The sequence below is a fragment of the Anarhichas minor genome, unplaced genomic scaffold, assembly GCF_050575085.1.
Source record: "Anarhichas minor isolate MPS153535 unplaced genomic scaffold, ASM5057508v1 ptg000045l, whole genome shotgun sequence".
In the NCBI taxonomy this organism is placed as follows: domain Eukaryota; kingdom Metazoa; phylum Chordata; class Actinopteri; order Perciformes; family Anarhichadidae; genus Anarhichas; species Anarhichas minor.
The window spans coordinates 3867501-3885512 of record NW_027466491.1 but is presented as its reverse complement, the minus strand read 5'-3'; the positions used below and the strand labels follow the sequence as shown (position 1 = coordinate 3885512).

Sequence of the window (18012 nt, the reverse complement as noted above, 5' to 3'; positions counted from 1 at the left end):
CCTCCCACCTGCTGTGCCTCTGTGTGTGTGTGTGTAGAGTGAACGCAAATGTGAAACCTTCAAGGTCTCTTTGTAAGACGGTGAGCGACTGTGTTTATACCACCTGCAGGGATTAATTAATCGGCATATTAGTGTGTGTGTGTGTGTGTGTGTGGATACATTCGTCTCACAAGATCTTCCAGGCGTGAGAGGATCTCCTGCTGTGACCCCCCCCCACGTGTAGAGCTATCAGCAAGTAGACAGAATAAATTACTTCATTTCTTGTGGCTTCAGAGACAAGTCAAAGTGATTTATTAACCGATTATTAACTGATCCATACTGTAAATAAAAGCGGTCTACACGTACACACACACACACACAGAGTAAAAAACAACCTACACACCTACACACCTACTTTTTCATACATCATCTCATACGAATAAAAACAAAGAGGCGTCTTTACTTAATGTTGATTTTTTTTACTGATTGATTTCTGCAACATACAAACATTTGTGTGTGTGTTTATGTTTGTGTGTGTAAGGAGGGGCACGAGGTGTGTGTGGGGGGGGCTAAAGGAGAGTCCCACAGTAGGCGTTGAGCAAGCAGCAGCGAATCACATCGTTCACGCTCACGCCGCTAATGGTGATTGGAGGAAATGGGACAAGGGGAGGTGGGGGGGGCAGGCTCTCACTTAAAGGCACAGGTGGGCTCTTTTCTGAGATCAAGGCTAGTGTGCATGTGAAGGGGTCAGGTAGCTAGAGGGGCAGGTGGTCGTCAACAGAAAAAAATGGAGAGTTGGAAAAAACGTTTCAAAGAACGTTTTCTCTCAGAATGTCTATTCGTCAGTTTTATTCAGCGTATTTCGTTAAGTTGATCCACTGACTAGTTAGAGATGCATTGCTCGAGTGAATTGATCTGATGGCACAAAGATAGGCATGTTGAAAGCGACAGACGTTTAAAATTAGAAGAGCAGAGAGGACGGTGGGAGGGGGGGTGAAAGAGGAAACAGCAAAGGGGAAGTCTGAGCGAAGTGTAAAAGAGTGAGATGCCCCTCGTCCAGGACAGGAGATCCGTCTCTGTTGCATGTTCTACATCAAAGAGCTGAGACAGAAAAACATAAATCAAAAAGTGAAAAAAATAAAAAAAAGGAAATGACGAAGAGGCGGAGAAAGCATGTGAGAAGAGGAGAGGGAGTTTGGCTGGGGAGCAGTAGACTTGTGACGCAACAAACAACCGTGTATACAAAAATAACTTTTAAAATACCATTTACAAAAAAAAAAACCACCATTATTATTATTATTATCATCATTAATATTATTATTACAATCTTATTCGAAGCCCGTTGTAGCTATCTTAAGGGGGGCTGGATGGCAGTCAATGCTTCTCTTCTGCCAACCAATTAAAACAAATTTTTGTAGATCTTTTGAAGCATACAACTCCAACATAGGAAATAAAAACAACCCTGAAATATTTGCCAGAAGCAAAGACAAAAAATAATTTACAGTTCGAAGGGGAAACACTGCGCAGGGGAGGAATCATCATCATGCACTGACTTTCTTACATCTTCTGTTAATAAGAATATTTAAAGAGATAACAAAAAATCTGAAATATTATATACCGAAACTGCCCTGTACAGTTTTTTTTTTATCTTTATAAAACAATGCATATACTGTATAGTTATGGTAGCTAATGACATTAGCAGAGAAAAACAGTAGTCCTGGGTCCCTATCATCGTTGTCTCACACATACAGAAGCAGAAACAGTATGATTTAAAAAAATTTGGCCCTCAGATGAAACACCACACAAGTCGGATTTGAAGAGAATTGGTTGTTTGTGGGGAAACCAGACTTTATATTAATCTGTCGAGTCCCATAAGAGTCTCAGGTGATGTGCAACATTCCTACTCCCAAACACTGGAGGTCTATCGTGAGTAAACCAGCTACTAAAATAAAAGATCATTGACTCGCATTGGTCGATCATCCAACAGGAGGAGAATGAGAACAGAAAAAAACAAAAAAAACAGTATGGTGCTGAGGACAAAAAATAAATAAACAGGAAATATGAGTCGCATGTAGCAACCAAGAGATGCCAAATAGACACAGAATGAACTGATGAGAGAAGCCAAATTAAGGAGGACTGTCGTTGGCCGTCTCCTCTGAGAGGCAGACTAAGGCAGGCTCATGTTCCCAGCAGTGAGAGCCAGAATCACAGAGATGAGTTTGGCCATTACTTTGTGGTTTAAGGTCATTTCAACCCCGTCTGGCTGGAAACAGCGGAATTATTGGACACGGAATTATTTTTAAATGCTGCCTTAAATCTTTGAGGATTACAGGTCTCTGGCATGTTTCTGCTTTGCCTTTCTAACTAATCTTTGCTTTTTATGATGAGAATTTGAGAAGGGAACATCACTCTTTGGTTCAACTTTTTGCAAATCATGCATGAAGTGTGACGAATCACCGGTCACAGAACTCCGAGGTTTCAGTTGGCAGTGTCTCCGCATTCAGCTTTGTTGTCTAAGACGTCAACACGATGATTTCACAATTAGCAGATATTCAAACTAACAGTTCGACATTTTGAGAAACAGGCTTGCAGCCGGTTAGCTTAGCATAAAGACTGGAAACTGGAGGGAAAAGGCTAGCCCGGCTGAGTTCAGAGTTCCTAAAGTCTGCCGACCCACACTTCCACAACTCACTAATTAATGCTTCACATGTTATTTATTTTATAAGTGCAAAAAAAACTGAAGTGTAAAAACAAAAATGTACAAGTGTCAAGTCTAAATGCTAAGCTAAGCAGCTCCACACACACACACACAGACGTGAGAGTGGGATAAAACGTCTCAACAAACACTCGGTAGGAACGCCAAATACGCGGAAAACAATTCCATTAACAGCCAGTTAAAAAGGAGCCAGCTGACTACCGCAATGACCAAACTACGTCAACCTATGACTCTGGTAATCAGCGAGGTCAGCATAGAAATATAAAGTACTAGAGCTGAAGTCACTGCAGCTAATACAGGAATAAATCCTACAGGAAACAACAACGGAAGTGAGGAACAGGTAATAGGTTGTTAACATTCAGCTTTAGTGCCTCCGTTTCTAAGCTGAGCCTTTGTAATGTAGCACCAGCACACTGAAAGAGAGGGGGGGGGGGGGGGGCACCCTGGCAACCTGTACATACCCAACAGAAAAGGTTGCATCATGGGTAATAGATTATCTAGGCTTGCTTTGAAGATTGTTGTTCATTCAGAAGAAGGAAGCAGACACCTGACGGGAGTTCAGTCAAACCCCAGGAATCAGCTTCCCACAGTAGCTTTTCCGATTAAAGATAATTCCTGATTTATGATGAAAAAAACGTGTTTTTTTTCCCCCTCATTTAGCATGAAAGACAATTTCTATTGAACATGTAAGGGTCCCTCTTCATTTTGCCACACGCATTTTTTGATGCGTCTAAAGCGCGAGAGAAAAGCAATACGTTTTCTTTTTTTAACTCAAGTCACCAAAACAGGAATTATTCTTTAACCGTTAACAGGAAACCAGCGTCTAGAGAAGTGAAAGCCTAAAACATCAGCAAGCGGAGCAGGAAAATGTGGACGAGCCACTTGACCAGTAAGTGTTCATCTGCTTTGCACAATGTCACTTTGAAGGAAGGACTGAGGAGGAGGAGGAGGAGGAGGAGGTGTTGCACAGAGTTACACAGAAGGCGTTTCTGTGTAACACTGTGCTGTCTGTCTGTGTAGCATCTATCAACTAGGTTTTTTTTTTTTTTTTGGACCAGCCAGGTGAGATCGGTAGCGTTCCATCTCTCGACAAGGGAGGACACCGTTGTGTGGACGGGCAGACGGACCGTCCCATCATGTCCACTCCAGAGGGGGTTCCCGAGGGCCTTTGGGCTGAATGCAGCGGTTACCGAACCCTGACAGAAGACGGAAAATAACTGTTTAGCTGGGTTTGTTTTGCTCTAAACTGAATAAAAACACATCCAGAAATATGTCCTCCGATGTGCCGTCGACTGTTGCCTGGTCTCAAAAAACAAACATTTTTCTGCACATGCAGCTAATGCAAAAGCAACGCCGCACGTCACAAAAGAAAACACGTTTGTCAGCAAAGTTTTCTGCAGAGAGACTATAAAAATCATTACTTAATGTTTTTGAATGAAAAGTAGAGCAACAGTCACAGAGGGGGGAATCATGTAAAAGAGGTAAGACAGCAGACTTACCCACCCAGGTCTGCCTTGCTGTCTGTTGCTGTGGTGCCAGCAGATGCAGGGTCAGCTGGAGATGTCTTCTTAACACACTCCGACACGTCTACACGCACACACACACACACACACACACACACACACGGATGAATGGGCCGGAAGCATTGTGTGAATATCAGCGGTGTTAAGTACTCAGGAGGTGCTGCATAATAGTGTGAGTGATGTAAGACATATTTAAACTGCATTAGTTTTACTGAGAGAGCTCCTAAGTTTGATATAATTACTACCAGCCTTTTCTATTTCTTGGTACTGGAAATACTAAACGCCAGATCAATCAAGTGTTCCACTCACAGATCATTTCATAATTAGGTTTGAATTGACGCCCATTTATGTATTAGTGCGATACATGTTGGGATGATTTAACACACGCGTTTAACCTCCAATGCAAAAAACACCACAGCACACGTACGAGGCACATGTACATGACTATGTGGAGCTTTACACGCTGATGAAACAAACTGAGTTAGTGACAACTGAAGGCTGTCGACCAGCAGGAACAGGAATGAAACCACATTTGTATTCTTTATAAATGCTCCTATTGAGTTACATTCATAGCCAGTAAAAACAAATCATTGCAGAATTCAAGTCTAACAGTTTCTTTCGATTATTCTCCCTCTGTCTCACACACACACACACTCCAGCACTGAAACTACTGAAGCACTAAATTGCCATCATCACACAATCATTGCGTGACTCAACACACACACAATTTTTCATTTCACCTCTCGACAGACGTGTTTTATCTTTTCTGCATCTCTTCCTCTCTTGTTATTACTCTCTCGCTCTGTCAGCTGCCCCCTTTTGACAAATGCCGTCTTATCGTGGACGGGGCTAATTTGTAAAAACACTGAAGGTCCGTCTTCCCGCTCTGCTCCGCTGACTAGCTACTGTGAACGAGCATAAACACAAGGGCAAACAAGCAGAGACTCCGGCGCAGACGTCCGTACCTTTATTTGAACCGCTCCATTCAGCCGAGGCCGACGGTTTCACTTCCAGAGGGTCTGACGGAGAGAGAGCGACACAAAAAGTGAGTTTCAGAAAGAAAGGACCGATGTCAAGTGAACAACTTCACTTCACCTCGACATACATTCATATCTCTCACACACCCTCCTCCATTGAGCCACCTTTTCCCTCAATACAGCGTCACAGTTGGGAGAAAATCCTCCACTTTGGGGCTAAAAAAAAGGTGAACTAAGGCCTCATACTCATCTGTATTTAGACTGAGTCAGTGCACACAAGTCAGAGCTATGATCCTTCTTGATCATAAGCAGCAGATGATGAAAATACAGATAGTGTCCGGTAGTACAGTCTAAAATCAAATGTTTGTATTTCAAGTATTCATGCTGATGGTTTTGAGTATACTTTGTTGAGCCATTTTCTGTTTGTAGTATGTATTGGGACACAGTTTGCCACTAACTATAGTCTTTCTATTAAGATGGTCTCCACAGGAACCCTGCAGGTCTGAAATGCAGTCTGCCGATGGTGCCCCCTAGTGTTGTAAAACTGGTAAAGCGTCTCACAAAAGAAGTGTGGACACAGGCCTGATTCCTGCAATGTGTGTGTCCATCCGACAGCTTGAAGCGAGGATGAGAGAGACTGCGGTCCTACCTGTTTCGAACATGGTGAGGTACCAGATAAGAGGAGCAGATACAATGGGAATAGAAAGCCTCCTTTTTCAGACCACCGACTGCATACCAACCATTAGTTCAGTCTCAAGTCAAAAAGCCTCATATATTCAGTGATCCATCCACCTTCTGTGACCAGCCATATAAACACACACCAGGTCCGGGAGGAGACCCAGTGGATCCACTGCGCTGGAGACACACCTGTGAATCTGGACCAATGCAAACGCACCTGTGGCCAGCAGGAAGGACTCGGGGGTTCTCACGGGGAGGGGGGGAGGGGAGTCGTCGCTGTCCCAGCAGTCTGGGTTAAAAAAGGTCAGAGGTCAGATGAGAAGCAACGTTAACAAGTGGCCCGAAAAAAGACAAGAGATCGATCAGTCAAACGTTAACGATGCAAAGAAAAGCTCACGAGCTGAAACCGTTTCCTTGATTCCTTCTCTAATGATAGCGGATTACTAGAAACCAAGTGATACAAAAATGAGTTTTGTCACCTGACAAATTAAATTTAAAACGGACAGATATCTGTATTCTGTCATTATATACTTTTCTTTGTTTATTTTTTATTGCAATTTTGTGCCGTTTTCAGCAACATAAAAAGTGAAATCAGCTGTTGAAAAGCACTTAAATTACTTTTAATGAATTACATAAAACGTTGTTTTTTCTTTTTTTATTTATTAACAATGTTCTCAACACAACATACTTACTGCTTTGGTAACACAGCATCCGAATACGTTTATGCCAATAAAGCCATTTGAATTTGAAAAGATACACTCATTTGCTACAAAGCCTGTAAATGCATTCATTCTGCATTTTTTATCGTCCTTTTTCCATAACTGTGAGGGATCACATGGAACTCATCAATACTTGTATCTGTAAACAGACAGAAATGCATTTAGAGATGCCAAATACTGAGAACTGTGTTCACGCTGATATTGATGCTAAGAACTGTAGAGGTTTCCTTCAGTTAGTTTCAGGACTTTGTTTGACGCGTAACCATAAGTAATACTTCACATTTAATATCTGTGACGTTTACTGGTTAATAAGCATCGAGTTGCAACTAAAATCCTTGACATGCTCGAGACAGTCATGATTATATTTCCTTATATTCTCCTAGTTTTATCCTTTTAGCATTTGACAATATCTATATTGCCTTTAGACAAATCACCCAATGGGTCATTACTGTTATGATTAGTTCCTGCTGTAACATCTGGAAGCAATGCAAGAGGGACGTGTAGAAGAGGTCTTCGCCTTCGAGTATAATGTCGTCATTGAACATGGCAGAGACCATCCATCGACTGCGAAATAACGGCTCTTTTATGGCTAATCGTCTGACCTGCAGCCGGTCGTTCCCGCCGTGATGATTTTATCTTGCTGGGGGATTTAAATAAAACAGGAAGTACACGAAGCCGCCAATTCTTTAGGTGCAGACGGATGCTAGTTAATGTAGCTCTGCAGCATGTTTTAGTTCACGTGCTTTTGTTGGGATGTTGCTTGCATCTCAAGATAAGTCGAAACAGTAGTTTCAGCTAACAGTGGAATTACTAGCACGTGAACATCTGAAGCTACTAATGATAACTGAATACTGAGCGTTAAAACATCTATTACTGATAGCAACGCATGTCTTTTGACTGGCATGTTTAAGATCATTTTTAATTGTTTATTTCATTGTTTTACTTATAATTGTTCATTACATTTTCAGATAGGAGAGGTAGAACTTTAGTCATCCCTTAGTTTTAATATGCTAGCTTTATATAATTGTAATTTCTTACATTTTAATACTAAAATTAAATAGCACGCATTGGTTTCCCACTTCTGAACCGTTTATATTTCCTCTAGTTAGTTAGAGTGCTAAAGCCTCTTCACCTGCACTACCCCGTATAAAATGTACAATTCAAATAAAGTTTGACTGATTCATTGACAATTCAACCAACAGAACAAGCAGCCACCAGCCTTCGCTTGACAACAAGCAGTCGTTAGATCGTTGCAACCAAACAAACAAGCAGCCATCAGCGTTTCATGACCCGAATCCAAAGCGCTACCGCAGCCCCAGCACATGATGAGCCAGAAAAGCCAAGCAGACCAAAAAAAAAACACAAACCAATCGTCACAGGAGGCTAAATTGGTTCAAATCATGCACCTGCACAGTAAAATCCAAAAATGCAGTTAGGCCGTATTTCATCACGCTTTGAACCCATTCGAGATCAAAACCGTTGCAAGCCAAAGTCCACTTCAACCACAGCAAGAAATCTCTCACAGCAAGATTTCGAAATCTCAAGATTTTGAAATCAACGAAGGAGGAAGAGGAGGAGGAGGAGGAGGAGGAGGAGGAGGGATGTCATTCTGTACACACCAGAGGATGAAAACAACATCTCGGGGTCGCGGTGGTGACAGTGAGGCCGTTACCGAAGCACAAACAGCGTGACGCGGCTCTGTTCAACCCAACGTGCGCAGAGTCGGCCAACGTGTGTTTATCAGTCTCATGCAGTGTTGATCCTTCACCATCCAACATGCGCGCGCACACACACACACACACACAACTGCACTGTGACAAAAACACTCAGGAAATAAGATTTATTTCGTTCTCTCTCCCGTTCGAATATTCACTCACTTTGACAAAAACACGCACAAGCTGAAAGAGAAAGAGAAGGTTTGACAGATGTTTGCCCGTTAACATTTGCAGCATTCCTCGCAAACTAACCAATTAGTCACACAGCCATGCTTGAAATGAGACTGGAACTACCTCACTCTGTTTCTCCGTCTCTCTCACTCTTTTCTTGTTATTCCTTTCTTCCTGGTCTCTCTAAGCCAAGCAGTATAACAGTGTGTGTGTGTGTGTGTCCACAGACATAACTTATCATTAGCATGTGGTCTGTCTGAGACCTCTTGTCTCCTTACTGACCCAGATTATGACTCTACCGTGTGGTTTCTCTGACTGTGTGTGTGTGTGAGGATAATAAAGAGTTACTCTCAGTGCCTTCACCAGTTTTAGTGAGTAGAACTTAACTGGACTCCTCAGAAATGAGCTGAAACCCCCCTTCAGTGTTTAGTTAAGTTAGTCAAATGTTTCGCGAAGAAATCGATCTGATGTCTAAATCTGATTTATTTAGTTACTCCAGACGCTTATTTATCGGACTTCCTTCTAAAGTTGTTAATTGATTTTTGTCAGGAAAGCAGCCAGTTCGTTAAAGGACTTGATCGAGACATTAAATAAAAGCAGCTGACATACTTGCAGAGCTCTGCCCTGCGATGGACATGGGCGACACCTTCCGCACCGGCTGCTGGTCTGCGTGGTGAGACGATGTAACCATGGCCGTTGTGGTGGATACATTAGTACGACAACCCTCCTTTCCTCCGGTCATCTCTCCGTCCCCCTCCACCTCCGAATTATCCGAGTGCAGGGGGTTGGTGAAACTCAGGGCAGTCCTAACGGGTGTCGAGGAGGAGGACGACGAGGAGGAGGAGAGGTGGGAGGAGGAGGACGAGGATGGGGCGACGCGGTCCGAGGAGGACGACGAGGAGGTTTTGGGGAAATGTTTTTCGGGGCTGCTGCAGGCCTCAGCCCACGCCGCGTGGCCGGCCTTCACCTCCACTCTCTCCCCTCCGTGCGTCTCCCCCTTCTCGCTCATCACGGGGAGGTGGTTCGGTCTGGCTAGGACGACCACGTCTGCAGGACTCTCCCCACACCCGCCCGCTCCCCCCTCCGTGCCCGAGTCCTCCGACAGCGAGGAGCTAGACGTCAGCAGGGATTGGCCGGAGCGGGCTTTGATGGCGTGGGTTCTCTGCAGCGCTGCCGCGCTGTTGGGGGAACTGCTGCCCACTCCGCCCGCTACTACGACGGAGGAGGAAGTGTCAAAACTACGAGGTCCCTCCTGCAACGGCACCTTTTTAATCTCAATGCTCAGCTTCCTCTCGATCCGAGGGGCCCCGGAACATTCAACAGCCGGAGAGAGGGGTGAGGAGGGAGTCTGAGTCTGGCTTTGGCCCGATTCGGATTTCGTCGATGTCGATTTGTTGTTGTAGTTGTCATTGAGGTCCAGGTTTGAGACCTGAGTCTGCTGCTTTTGACTTAGTAGATCTGGGTCTTTCTGCTCTGCGGGACTGGTCTGATTGTTGGGACTGGGTTCTGACTGGTTCTGCTGCTGGTCCGCGTCTTTATTCTGAAAGGAATAAAAAAACATTTAAGCACTTTCCGTAAACGCAGCATCATCTAGAAAACAACGGAAGTCTTCCATGTATTAGGGGCATGTCTGAAAGGGAGGCAAGAAAAGTTGATCCAGCAATTTCTTCCGTTAAGATTGTAAAAGGACACTACAGCGAGATCAGCGCTATTTCACATATTTTTAGTAATTGCTAACAAAGAAAAAAAAAAAAGAATATTTCAGGATTATCGTTCCCAACAGTTCTGTTAAAAAGCTATCGTTAAATTTAGAGCTGGAACTATTAGTAATTAGCAGATCTTTACGTCTCTGTGTAAGTAACTCACCTGTGTGGTATCCAGGACGTGTATGACAGGTTTGGGGTGGTAGCGGTCGTTGTCCTGCCGCACGTTGGTGACGGTGGGGAAGGCTGAAGGTGGAGACGGGGTGAGAATGGGGGGCACGGGGTGAGGCTCCGGGGGCTGGAGGATCTCCTCCTTCACATCACCTTCTGCCTGCGAACTGGACAGAGAGAGAGAGAGAGAGAGAGAGAGAGAGAGATCATTCATTGGCACGCTATTTTAAGTTTACGCTATAAAATAAGTGGCTTGAATGTTTAAGTACAAATCTATCGTATTTGCTTGAGAAAGAAAGAAGAAAGAAAAAGGTTTAAAGGCAATTTAGGAAATGAAAATGCTGAAAGAGCAAGAATTACATCATACTGGTCTCACAACTTCCAGACACTTTCCCCCCCAAGAAAGTTCTAAACTATTCTCCGTCTAAAAAGAAATGATGAAACTAGGATGATGAAATGTACTTATACTAAATATATTACATGCACCAATGAAACTAAAAGGTAGGATCTGTTCATGTTGTGAGGTTTCCCACCACTAGGTGGCAGAATTTAAAAACTTGTCGGAGACAAATTACATGTCTTCAGATGTTACTTTATGTTTCGCTCATATTTAGTTGATTTGAGGCGGACATGATCCGATATTGTTAAGCCAACTGAAAACAGACTAGTACAGTATAGTATCTGCAGTACTGCATAAAGATGTGATAATATATTACACTCATTGTTCACACGCACAGTAATAATGTAATAATGTGTAGGAGGTGTGAATTATACACAGGATACTGAGGTTGTGACCACACAGCAATGGAAAGTTAAACATTAAGATAATGTTCCACTCCACAGAATATATACATGCATGCAAACACAAACACACACGCAAAAACACACACACACACACACACACACACACACACACACACACACACACACACACACACACACACACACACACACTAAACAGTGAAAGGATGTGGTGTGTACTAAATCTGAAGTGCATGTCTAAAGCAAGAGATAACGTATGACTGCATATATGTGTGTGTGTGTGCGCGCGCACGCGTGCGTGTGTGTGTGCACGACATACAGATAGAAAGTCAGACACACAGAAGATGTTGAAAGCTAGGACAGGGGACTTCCTTTTGTTGAGCAACATTGGAGTTGCAGTCACTTCCTCATGAAGCCACAGAGAAGCTGCCATTGGCCGACGCTCCTCTATGACAGAGGCTGCGATCCGCCGTGTGTATTTTCGTTTATTAATGGAAAGCATGTAATGATTAACACTGAATCACCAGACTTATATCTTTTGTTATAACCTGAGTGGGGAGGTCAGAGGTCATGATTGCCGGATTCCTGTTGAGATTAAACTCAGGAGCTTTTCTAACGTAAAGTTTTCATTAACGAGAACATGAATTACTCTCGACAGTTTCTCCCTCTGTATACCGTCTTCATTGCCCGAGCAGGCAAAAGATTATTCACAACATTTAACAAGAGCACAGATGATTCCCACTGGCGCCGATTGTTTCCATGGGGATACGAATCATTTATTCTCTAAGATGAGATAAGATTCAATTAAAATCTGTCCTGAAGGAAAGCTGAGCGATCACAGGCGCAAACAGCAACAAGTGACAGCAAAACAAATAAGCACACAAGACAACTGAAAACTGCAACACGAGGCATCCATGAAAAATGCACGTCGGTATCAAAATATAATAAAGGGTTTACAAAAAGTGTATAAAGAAGTAGTGATTATATTATATAGTATTATGTGGACATGTGTGAGTGTAGCCAAAACACCATATTAACTCTTCACCAGAATTACCTGACTCGTTAGAAAAAAGTCACGAGCGTCATTCCCTCACCTTTGAACTAGAGAATGTTTCTTTATAGGAGAATTTATAATTGTTGAAAAACACTGTACATTAATAATAACTTAAAAATGTTCTTATATCTATCTCTCACTTTATTATACTGTGTTAAAACCTTTATTAAATGTTTGTATTTTGTTTATAAATGCCGTATAGCGGGATCTATAAGCATCTGAGAGTATTTTAAAACCCGATTCAAAAAGCATCACACGACACTAACCATGCACTCCGTATTCTTCTACCTAAACTCGCCCGTATGTATGCATTGCAAACAGATGCATGCCTTCACGAGAACTTAAATTATGCACCACCCACACAAACACACAATCACACACACCACAAGCGCAGTGTGCCCTCAACACGCATGTCCTCCAGATTGAAGAAGCTGCATTTTTAATCAGTGTTGGGTCACTGTGGCGAGATGCGCTAGAAGGTGATAAAGCTTAAAGAGACACTTCGTGGTTTCAGGTTGTGACGAGGGCCGATTCATACGGACACCGAACCTCAAACTACACAGATCACGACGTAAACAAATGTGTGTTTTGGCTCGCTAGATTAGATGATAGTCAATGTGACTGTCTGCAAATGATAAGAACTAACAACTCTCTCCCTCTGTGTGTTTGAGATGAGTCTCCTCTTCAGCACAGAATCACAATAGAAACTCAAAAATAATGTATCGTATATTCATTTATGATTAACAAGCCTTCAAAGATGGGTGTGGTCCAAAGAGAGGGCGCCGGAAGTAGCTCTATAAATAAAGCGGCCGTGCCATATTTGTGCTAATATGAAAGAAGGTTTTCAGGACAGATAACTAAATGATTCACTTTGAGAAATAGCAACACGTTTGTCTACAAAACCCTTTTTAAAATTTAATAAAATAGCAACATTTGAATGTAGCAACACAACAACTGTACAAAAACTTCTATGCGCCACCTTTTGGTACTTGACAATTTGAGATATTTGAGACGCTACAGACACATGCTGCTCTGAAAGTGTGGAGGATATAACTCTTCAGGGTGTGGCTGTGAATATGTGTGTGTGTGTGTGTGTGTGTGTGTGTGTAAGCCATGACTCAGTATCTGCAACCTTGATGCCAGCCTCAATGGAGTTCCTGCAGTACGTTTCTTTCTCCAACACACACAACAAAAATGTCCTCTCCCCACACACACACACACTTACACTGCTGAAGTGACCCAGGGGGAGTGTGGCCGACAGAATGTGGACTATGTCGGTAAAAATAGCTCTCACCCATCACTAAAATACTCCCAGGCTTAACGTAGGCCCTATTATTCCTCTAGGAAACACACACACACACACACACACACACACGCTGAGATTTAGGATGCAAGAGTCTTCCAGGGAAGCCACGTATTTTGGCAGCAACTCAGAGCTCAAATGTGTCTGTTTTACTTGGAGCAGGAAAGAACCTCTTCAGTAAACAGATCGCTTGCAGCTACATCCCAAAATTAGGACCTCTGAAAAAAACCAATGTGTGCTTTCCCATGAAAGCGGCTGAGTACGGAAGAGAAATAAAACACACAAAAGGTCATATTAGCTGCGATACGTGTTTGTTTTTTTCCTGTTATGAAGAGTTAGAATTAGGAGAATTAAAATATGTAAATTACATTGTTAAGCACAGAGCCCACGATTCACACACGGACACACAAAATGATTTCAAACTGGGCGTTTTTAGACAATGCTTTTGGCAACATGTAATTAAGTGAAAGTGTCTCCTGGCATCAAGATGTCCCCTGTGACATTAAAGCCACAGCACTGGGGCAACACATTGGGCATCAACCCGGCTTCTTTTAAAAAGTTCTAAAACGTATGTTTTTTTTCCCCCGCTTCAACAACCTTCTGTGGATAAATCACAAGAAGAGGGAAAGGGGGGGAAATGATTAAAAAAAAAAACGAGAGGAGAGGGAGGAAAAGGTTGCGGAGAGGATAAGAAAGGAATGAGGAAATGTGGGACGTGTGCCAAAGAAAGAGTAAAAGAGGAAAAGAGAGAGAGAGGGTAAGCTGTGCATTTCTGCATATGACAGATACCAAACAGATGCCTGCAAGTGTGAAAAAGCGCATATTTGTTCTCAAAGGAGGAGGAGGAGGGGGGGATGAAAGCAGATATAGCAGTTCTACTGCAACTAGCCGAGGGTCGTGGTACACGCAACACCACCGAGTGTTGCAGAGTATTCTTAATAGTTGCAAAATGATCTATAATTACGGCTCCTCCTCAGGCCACGGCAGAAGTTAACTTCAGTGAAGTGGAGGCTGGCTGCATCTGTGGGCTGACGGGGGAACTAATGTGTCAGAAAGCTCACAACGCCTGCTGCTTCTGTTCGGTCAGTTTAATAGGTTTCCATTGTGCGCTCCACACAAACTGTTGTGCCGAGATTTTTCTCTGTTGCTGCTGCTGCTTTCCTCTCACGAAACACAACACCCACTGTGTTCTGTCACGGGCCACCTCACGCCTTCTGCGTGAGCCCGTTCATTCATCAGTGTGGAGGATGAGCGCATCCGTTTTTGCTGGTGTTTTGGGAGGTTTTAAGCGTTTTACCCGTCCGAGCGTGGAACGTGTCTTACCTGCGTACGCGGGGCGGTTTGGGAGGAGGGGTGTCCCATCTCTCGTCATCCGACTGTCGGGCTGCTTTATCTGGACTGCTCTCGTTCTGGACAATTCACACACAAACAGAAATAGACACGTGAGTTTGAGTTTAATGTGCAACTCTGGGTTTTTAAATACACAAAGAGCCAGAAGTGCTGCTACTAAATAAAAAGAAGTTGCAGTTTAGTAATGTCAAAGATTTGTTTTAGGTAGTTTAGAAACAGTGTCTCCATTCGAAAATTTGTCCCACCACACTGTTTATGTCCCACTTGGCACATTCTTTAATAACCAACTGAAGTAATGGAAAGTATAAAACAATCTGCGTACACCAAATTAAATTGAGTTTGGTATGTTCTAATGGGCAAAATGGCTTTTTATTACCCAAAAGTCATAAAAACATCTGGCTGCTCGGCAGTGCGAGTTTCTCTCAGATTTGTGCCTCTCTTATACATTGTTGCTCGGGCCACATTAGTACATTTTACTCCCAAAGTTTTTACGAAAATTCTGTCATTTTAAGAAACTTCTGAGTCGGCTCCGCCTTGTAAACACCTCCATCGAGCTTTGAGTCGCAAATGAACTCAGTGTGTCTCTGTGTCTGTAAATGTATCATCTCACGAGGAACTAACTTGAAGGGAAGACGGAGGATGTGATTACACCTCATTTAGCGTCATGTGTTACGAAGACTCAATCTGGTAGGACGAGACTACTTCCTGCAAAAAACGACAGCGCCTGCGTGCGTGCAGAAACACCCGTGTGTGGGATGTGTGCATGTGTAGGCTTATTGTTCGTACTGCCATTGAGAGCACCTATGTGGGTGTTTTAGTCACCAACAATGGCTGACTGGACGTGAGTCAACGTGTGTACGGACTGAGTCAGTACAGCACACCGATAATGTTTTGTGTGGAGTGCGAGTGCGCGCCGTTGGACTTGCAACTTTGTGAGATAATGACAAGGTTATAAAGAGAAGAAACAAACTTGCACCGGAGTTGTCGTCCTCCTCCATAAACACACGTCTACTCTGAACAAATGATTAATAAGCACAAACGTTTAAAACTAAAAATGTACAGTAAAGTTCAGCGGACTCTCCTCGCTTTAGAGGTAGCGAAAGATTTTAAGTAAGAGTTCAGAAAGTGTGCGCGAGTCTTTCCTAACGTGAACACGGCTGCGTGTGTCCCTGTGAATGTCTTCTGCAGAGATCTGCCTTTCCCAGACGGATGCGCGTCTATTCTCAGACTTCTCAGAGTGCATCATGGGAGAGGGGTGATGTAATCGGGGCTTCCTGAGCAGGAAGTCGACCCCTGGGTCGCTGCCAACGCAGTCCGTCATCGCCCCTCCGCCTTTAGTTTGGTCGGTCTCAGCACACTGTCTCATTGATGCTTCTGACCTCTGTTTTTTGTCTTCTCATGTCTACATGACAGAGCTGGGGAGCAGCAGCTCTACGACTTTAACTATATGTTCCAGTAGCAGTGCGGTTTGGAACCTTTCCAGTAAAGAGACACTTCTTTTGTTACCAAGTAGCAGGGAATCCCCCAAATTCGACGGGAATAAAATATGCATTTGTTAATCATAACATTACTTCTTGTAACGCTTGGTGTGAAATAACTAAAGTGTAGCGTTTCTGGAGCTCCACTTCTTCTAGCTCGCAGCCTCGTGACTTTCAAAGTCGCTTCCCCAACTCTGCTCCATAATGATGTGCGATGATGGACGTGAGCCGCGGCTCAGTGATCAACTACAGACTCAGTTTTTTTTCCGTCCGTCTGTCACATGCAATATTCCAACACCAGGTTGTGATGAAATCATTACAGCAGTGCAGTTAACACCGGGGCTGCTTCTTTTTCGGTTTGGTTGCACTTCTGGTGCAATGGGAGGAGGAACGGGGACAATTAAGGATACGTCGTATACTGTGCGTGTGTGTGTGTGTGTGTGTGTGTTTGGGGGCAAGGGAGACTGGTGTGTAAATGAAAAAGGGGACAGCGGTGAGTGACATAGCTAAGTCTTTGTCTAGCTCTTTTAAAAACAGGTCTGACTGTATGTGGTCCTCTGAGAGTACCCTGCAGAGGAGAGATCTCTCATTTTGGCACAAACTCTGCAACTCTTCTTTTTCAGTCTGTGTACAGAGCAAACTTTTCTGAAGGCCTCTCTTCCCTCTCTCCTCTACTCCCTCTCCCTCCCCTGTGACTAATTTATTGTGAGTTTTCTTTCTCCACTCCAAGTGTGTTACTCAGCAACATCCTGTCTTTCTACACCAGACAGCATGCACAATATGCCATGTTGTGTGTGCGTGTCATACCATGCCCTCTTGTATCTTCGTGTTGGTGGGGCTCTCCAGTAGCTGCAGTTGTTTCTCAAAGAGCTGGGCGATGGCTCTGTGAACTAACTCGTACTGCTCCTGGAGAGACAAAAGACAAAGACGTAATGAGATAAATGGAGGAGAGATGAACGAGGGAAAAAACTAAAGGTTTCCAGCAAATCAATAAAAATGCAAAAATGTTATCATGTCCAAGCTCAAAAACATCCATTTACAAGGCTGTGGAATACAACCTGTGTGAAAACAATAGAACGGTGCTTCCCTGATGCACACTGATTGAATCTCATTACTCTCCCCCGTAAGGCAGTAAGTGTATTGCTTTTTCGGAAATGACATTAGAGTTACCGGCTTCCAGCAGTCTCTATCAAGGCAATTCTATCATGTACCTAACGGGGCTCGGTTTCCCTCTCAATGCCGGGACACGTGTGAGGGAGGGGAGACCATAAAATAGGTATGAAAGCAACAGAGGAGGCTGGGTGCTTTGTTAAAGTCAAGACGTTCATCACATTTGAATGGATGCTCGTTAAAAAAGGTACAAATAGGACAGGAGAATGTAAGTGATGTCCAGCTGAGGCGACTAGAACAAACCTTGGTCTGGACAGCGGAGTGTCGTTGCGTCCTCATCTCTTGGATCAACCGGAAAACATTAAAATCTTCTGGTATTTTCTTTAAAAAGCACACAAAACATAACACGGAGTCATTCTCACTTGAACCTAAAAAGGTATGTTTTAGGTATGCGTAGGAGTGCATGTGTGTGTTTACATACCCCAGCTTTGAGGAGGTTCCACGTGTAGTCGATAGCACAGATAGCGCCCGTCCTCCCACAGCCGGCACTGTGCAGTCACATTCATACGGATTAGATTCAACAGAGGAAGAGCACGTGGAAGT

The 18012-nt window shown here is 43.5% G+C and overlaps 1 protein-coding gene across 4 annotated transcripts in view; it reads right to left on the bottom strand.

The window, feature by feature from the left end:
* Positions 1 to 268: 268 nt before the first annotated feature.
* Positions 269 to 18012, bottom strand: part of ptpn12 (protein tyrosine phosphatase non-receptor type 12) — a 35589-nt gene continuing 17845 nt past the window's right edge. Inside the window, exons 9-18 of one of the 4 annotated variants that reach the window (XM_076111765.1) lie at positions 17891 to 17957; positions 17713 to 17790; positions 17107 to 17205; positions 14795 to 14880; positions 10345 to 10519; positions 9088 to 10018; positions 6091 to 6162; positions 5184 to 5237; positions 4195 to 4282; positions 269 to 3891 (exon numbers count right to left, since the gene is read on the bottom strand). In XM_076111765.1, coding sequence (XP_075967880.1) covers positions 3882 to 3891; positions 4195 to 4282; positions 5184 to 5237; positions 6091 to 6162; positions 9088 to 10018; positions 10345 to 10519; positions 14795 to 14880; positions 17107 to 17205; positions 17713 to 17790; positions 17891 to 17957 — 1660 coding nt within the window. In that variant the 3' untranslated portion in view covers positions 269 to 3881. The other 3 variants (XM_076111764.1, XM_076111766.1, XM_076111767.1) reach the window with 3 other exon arrangements.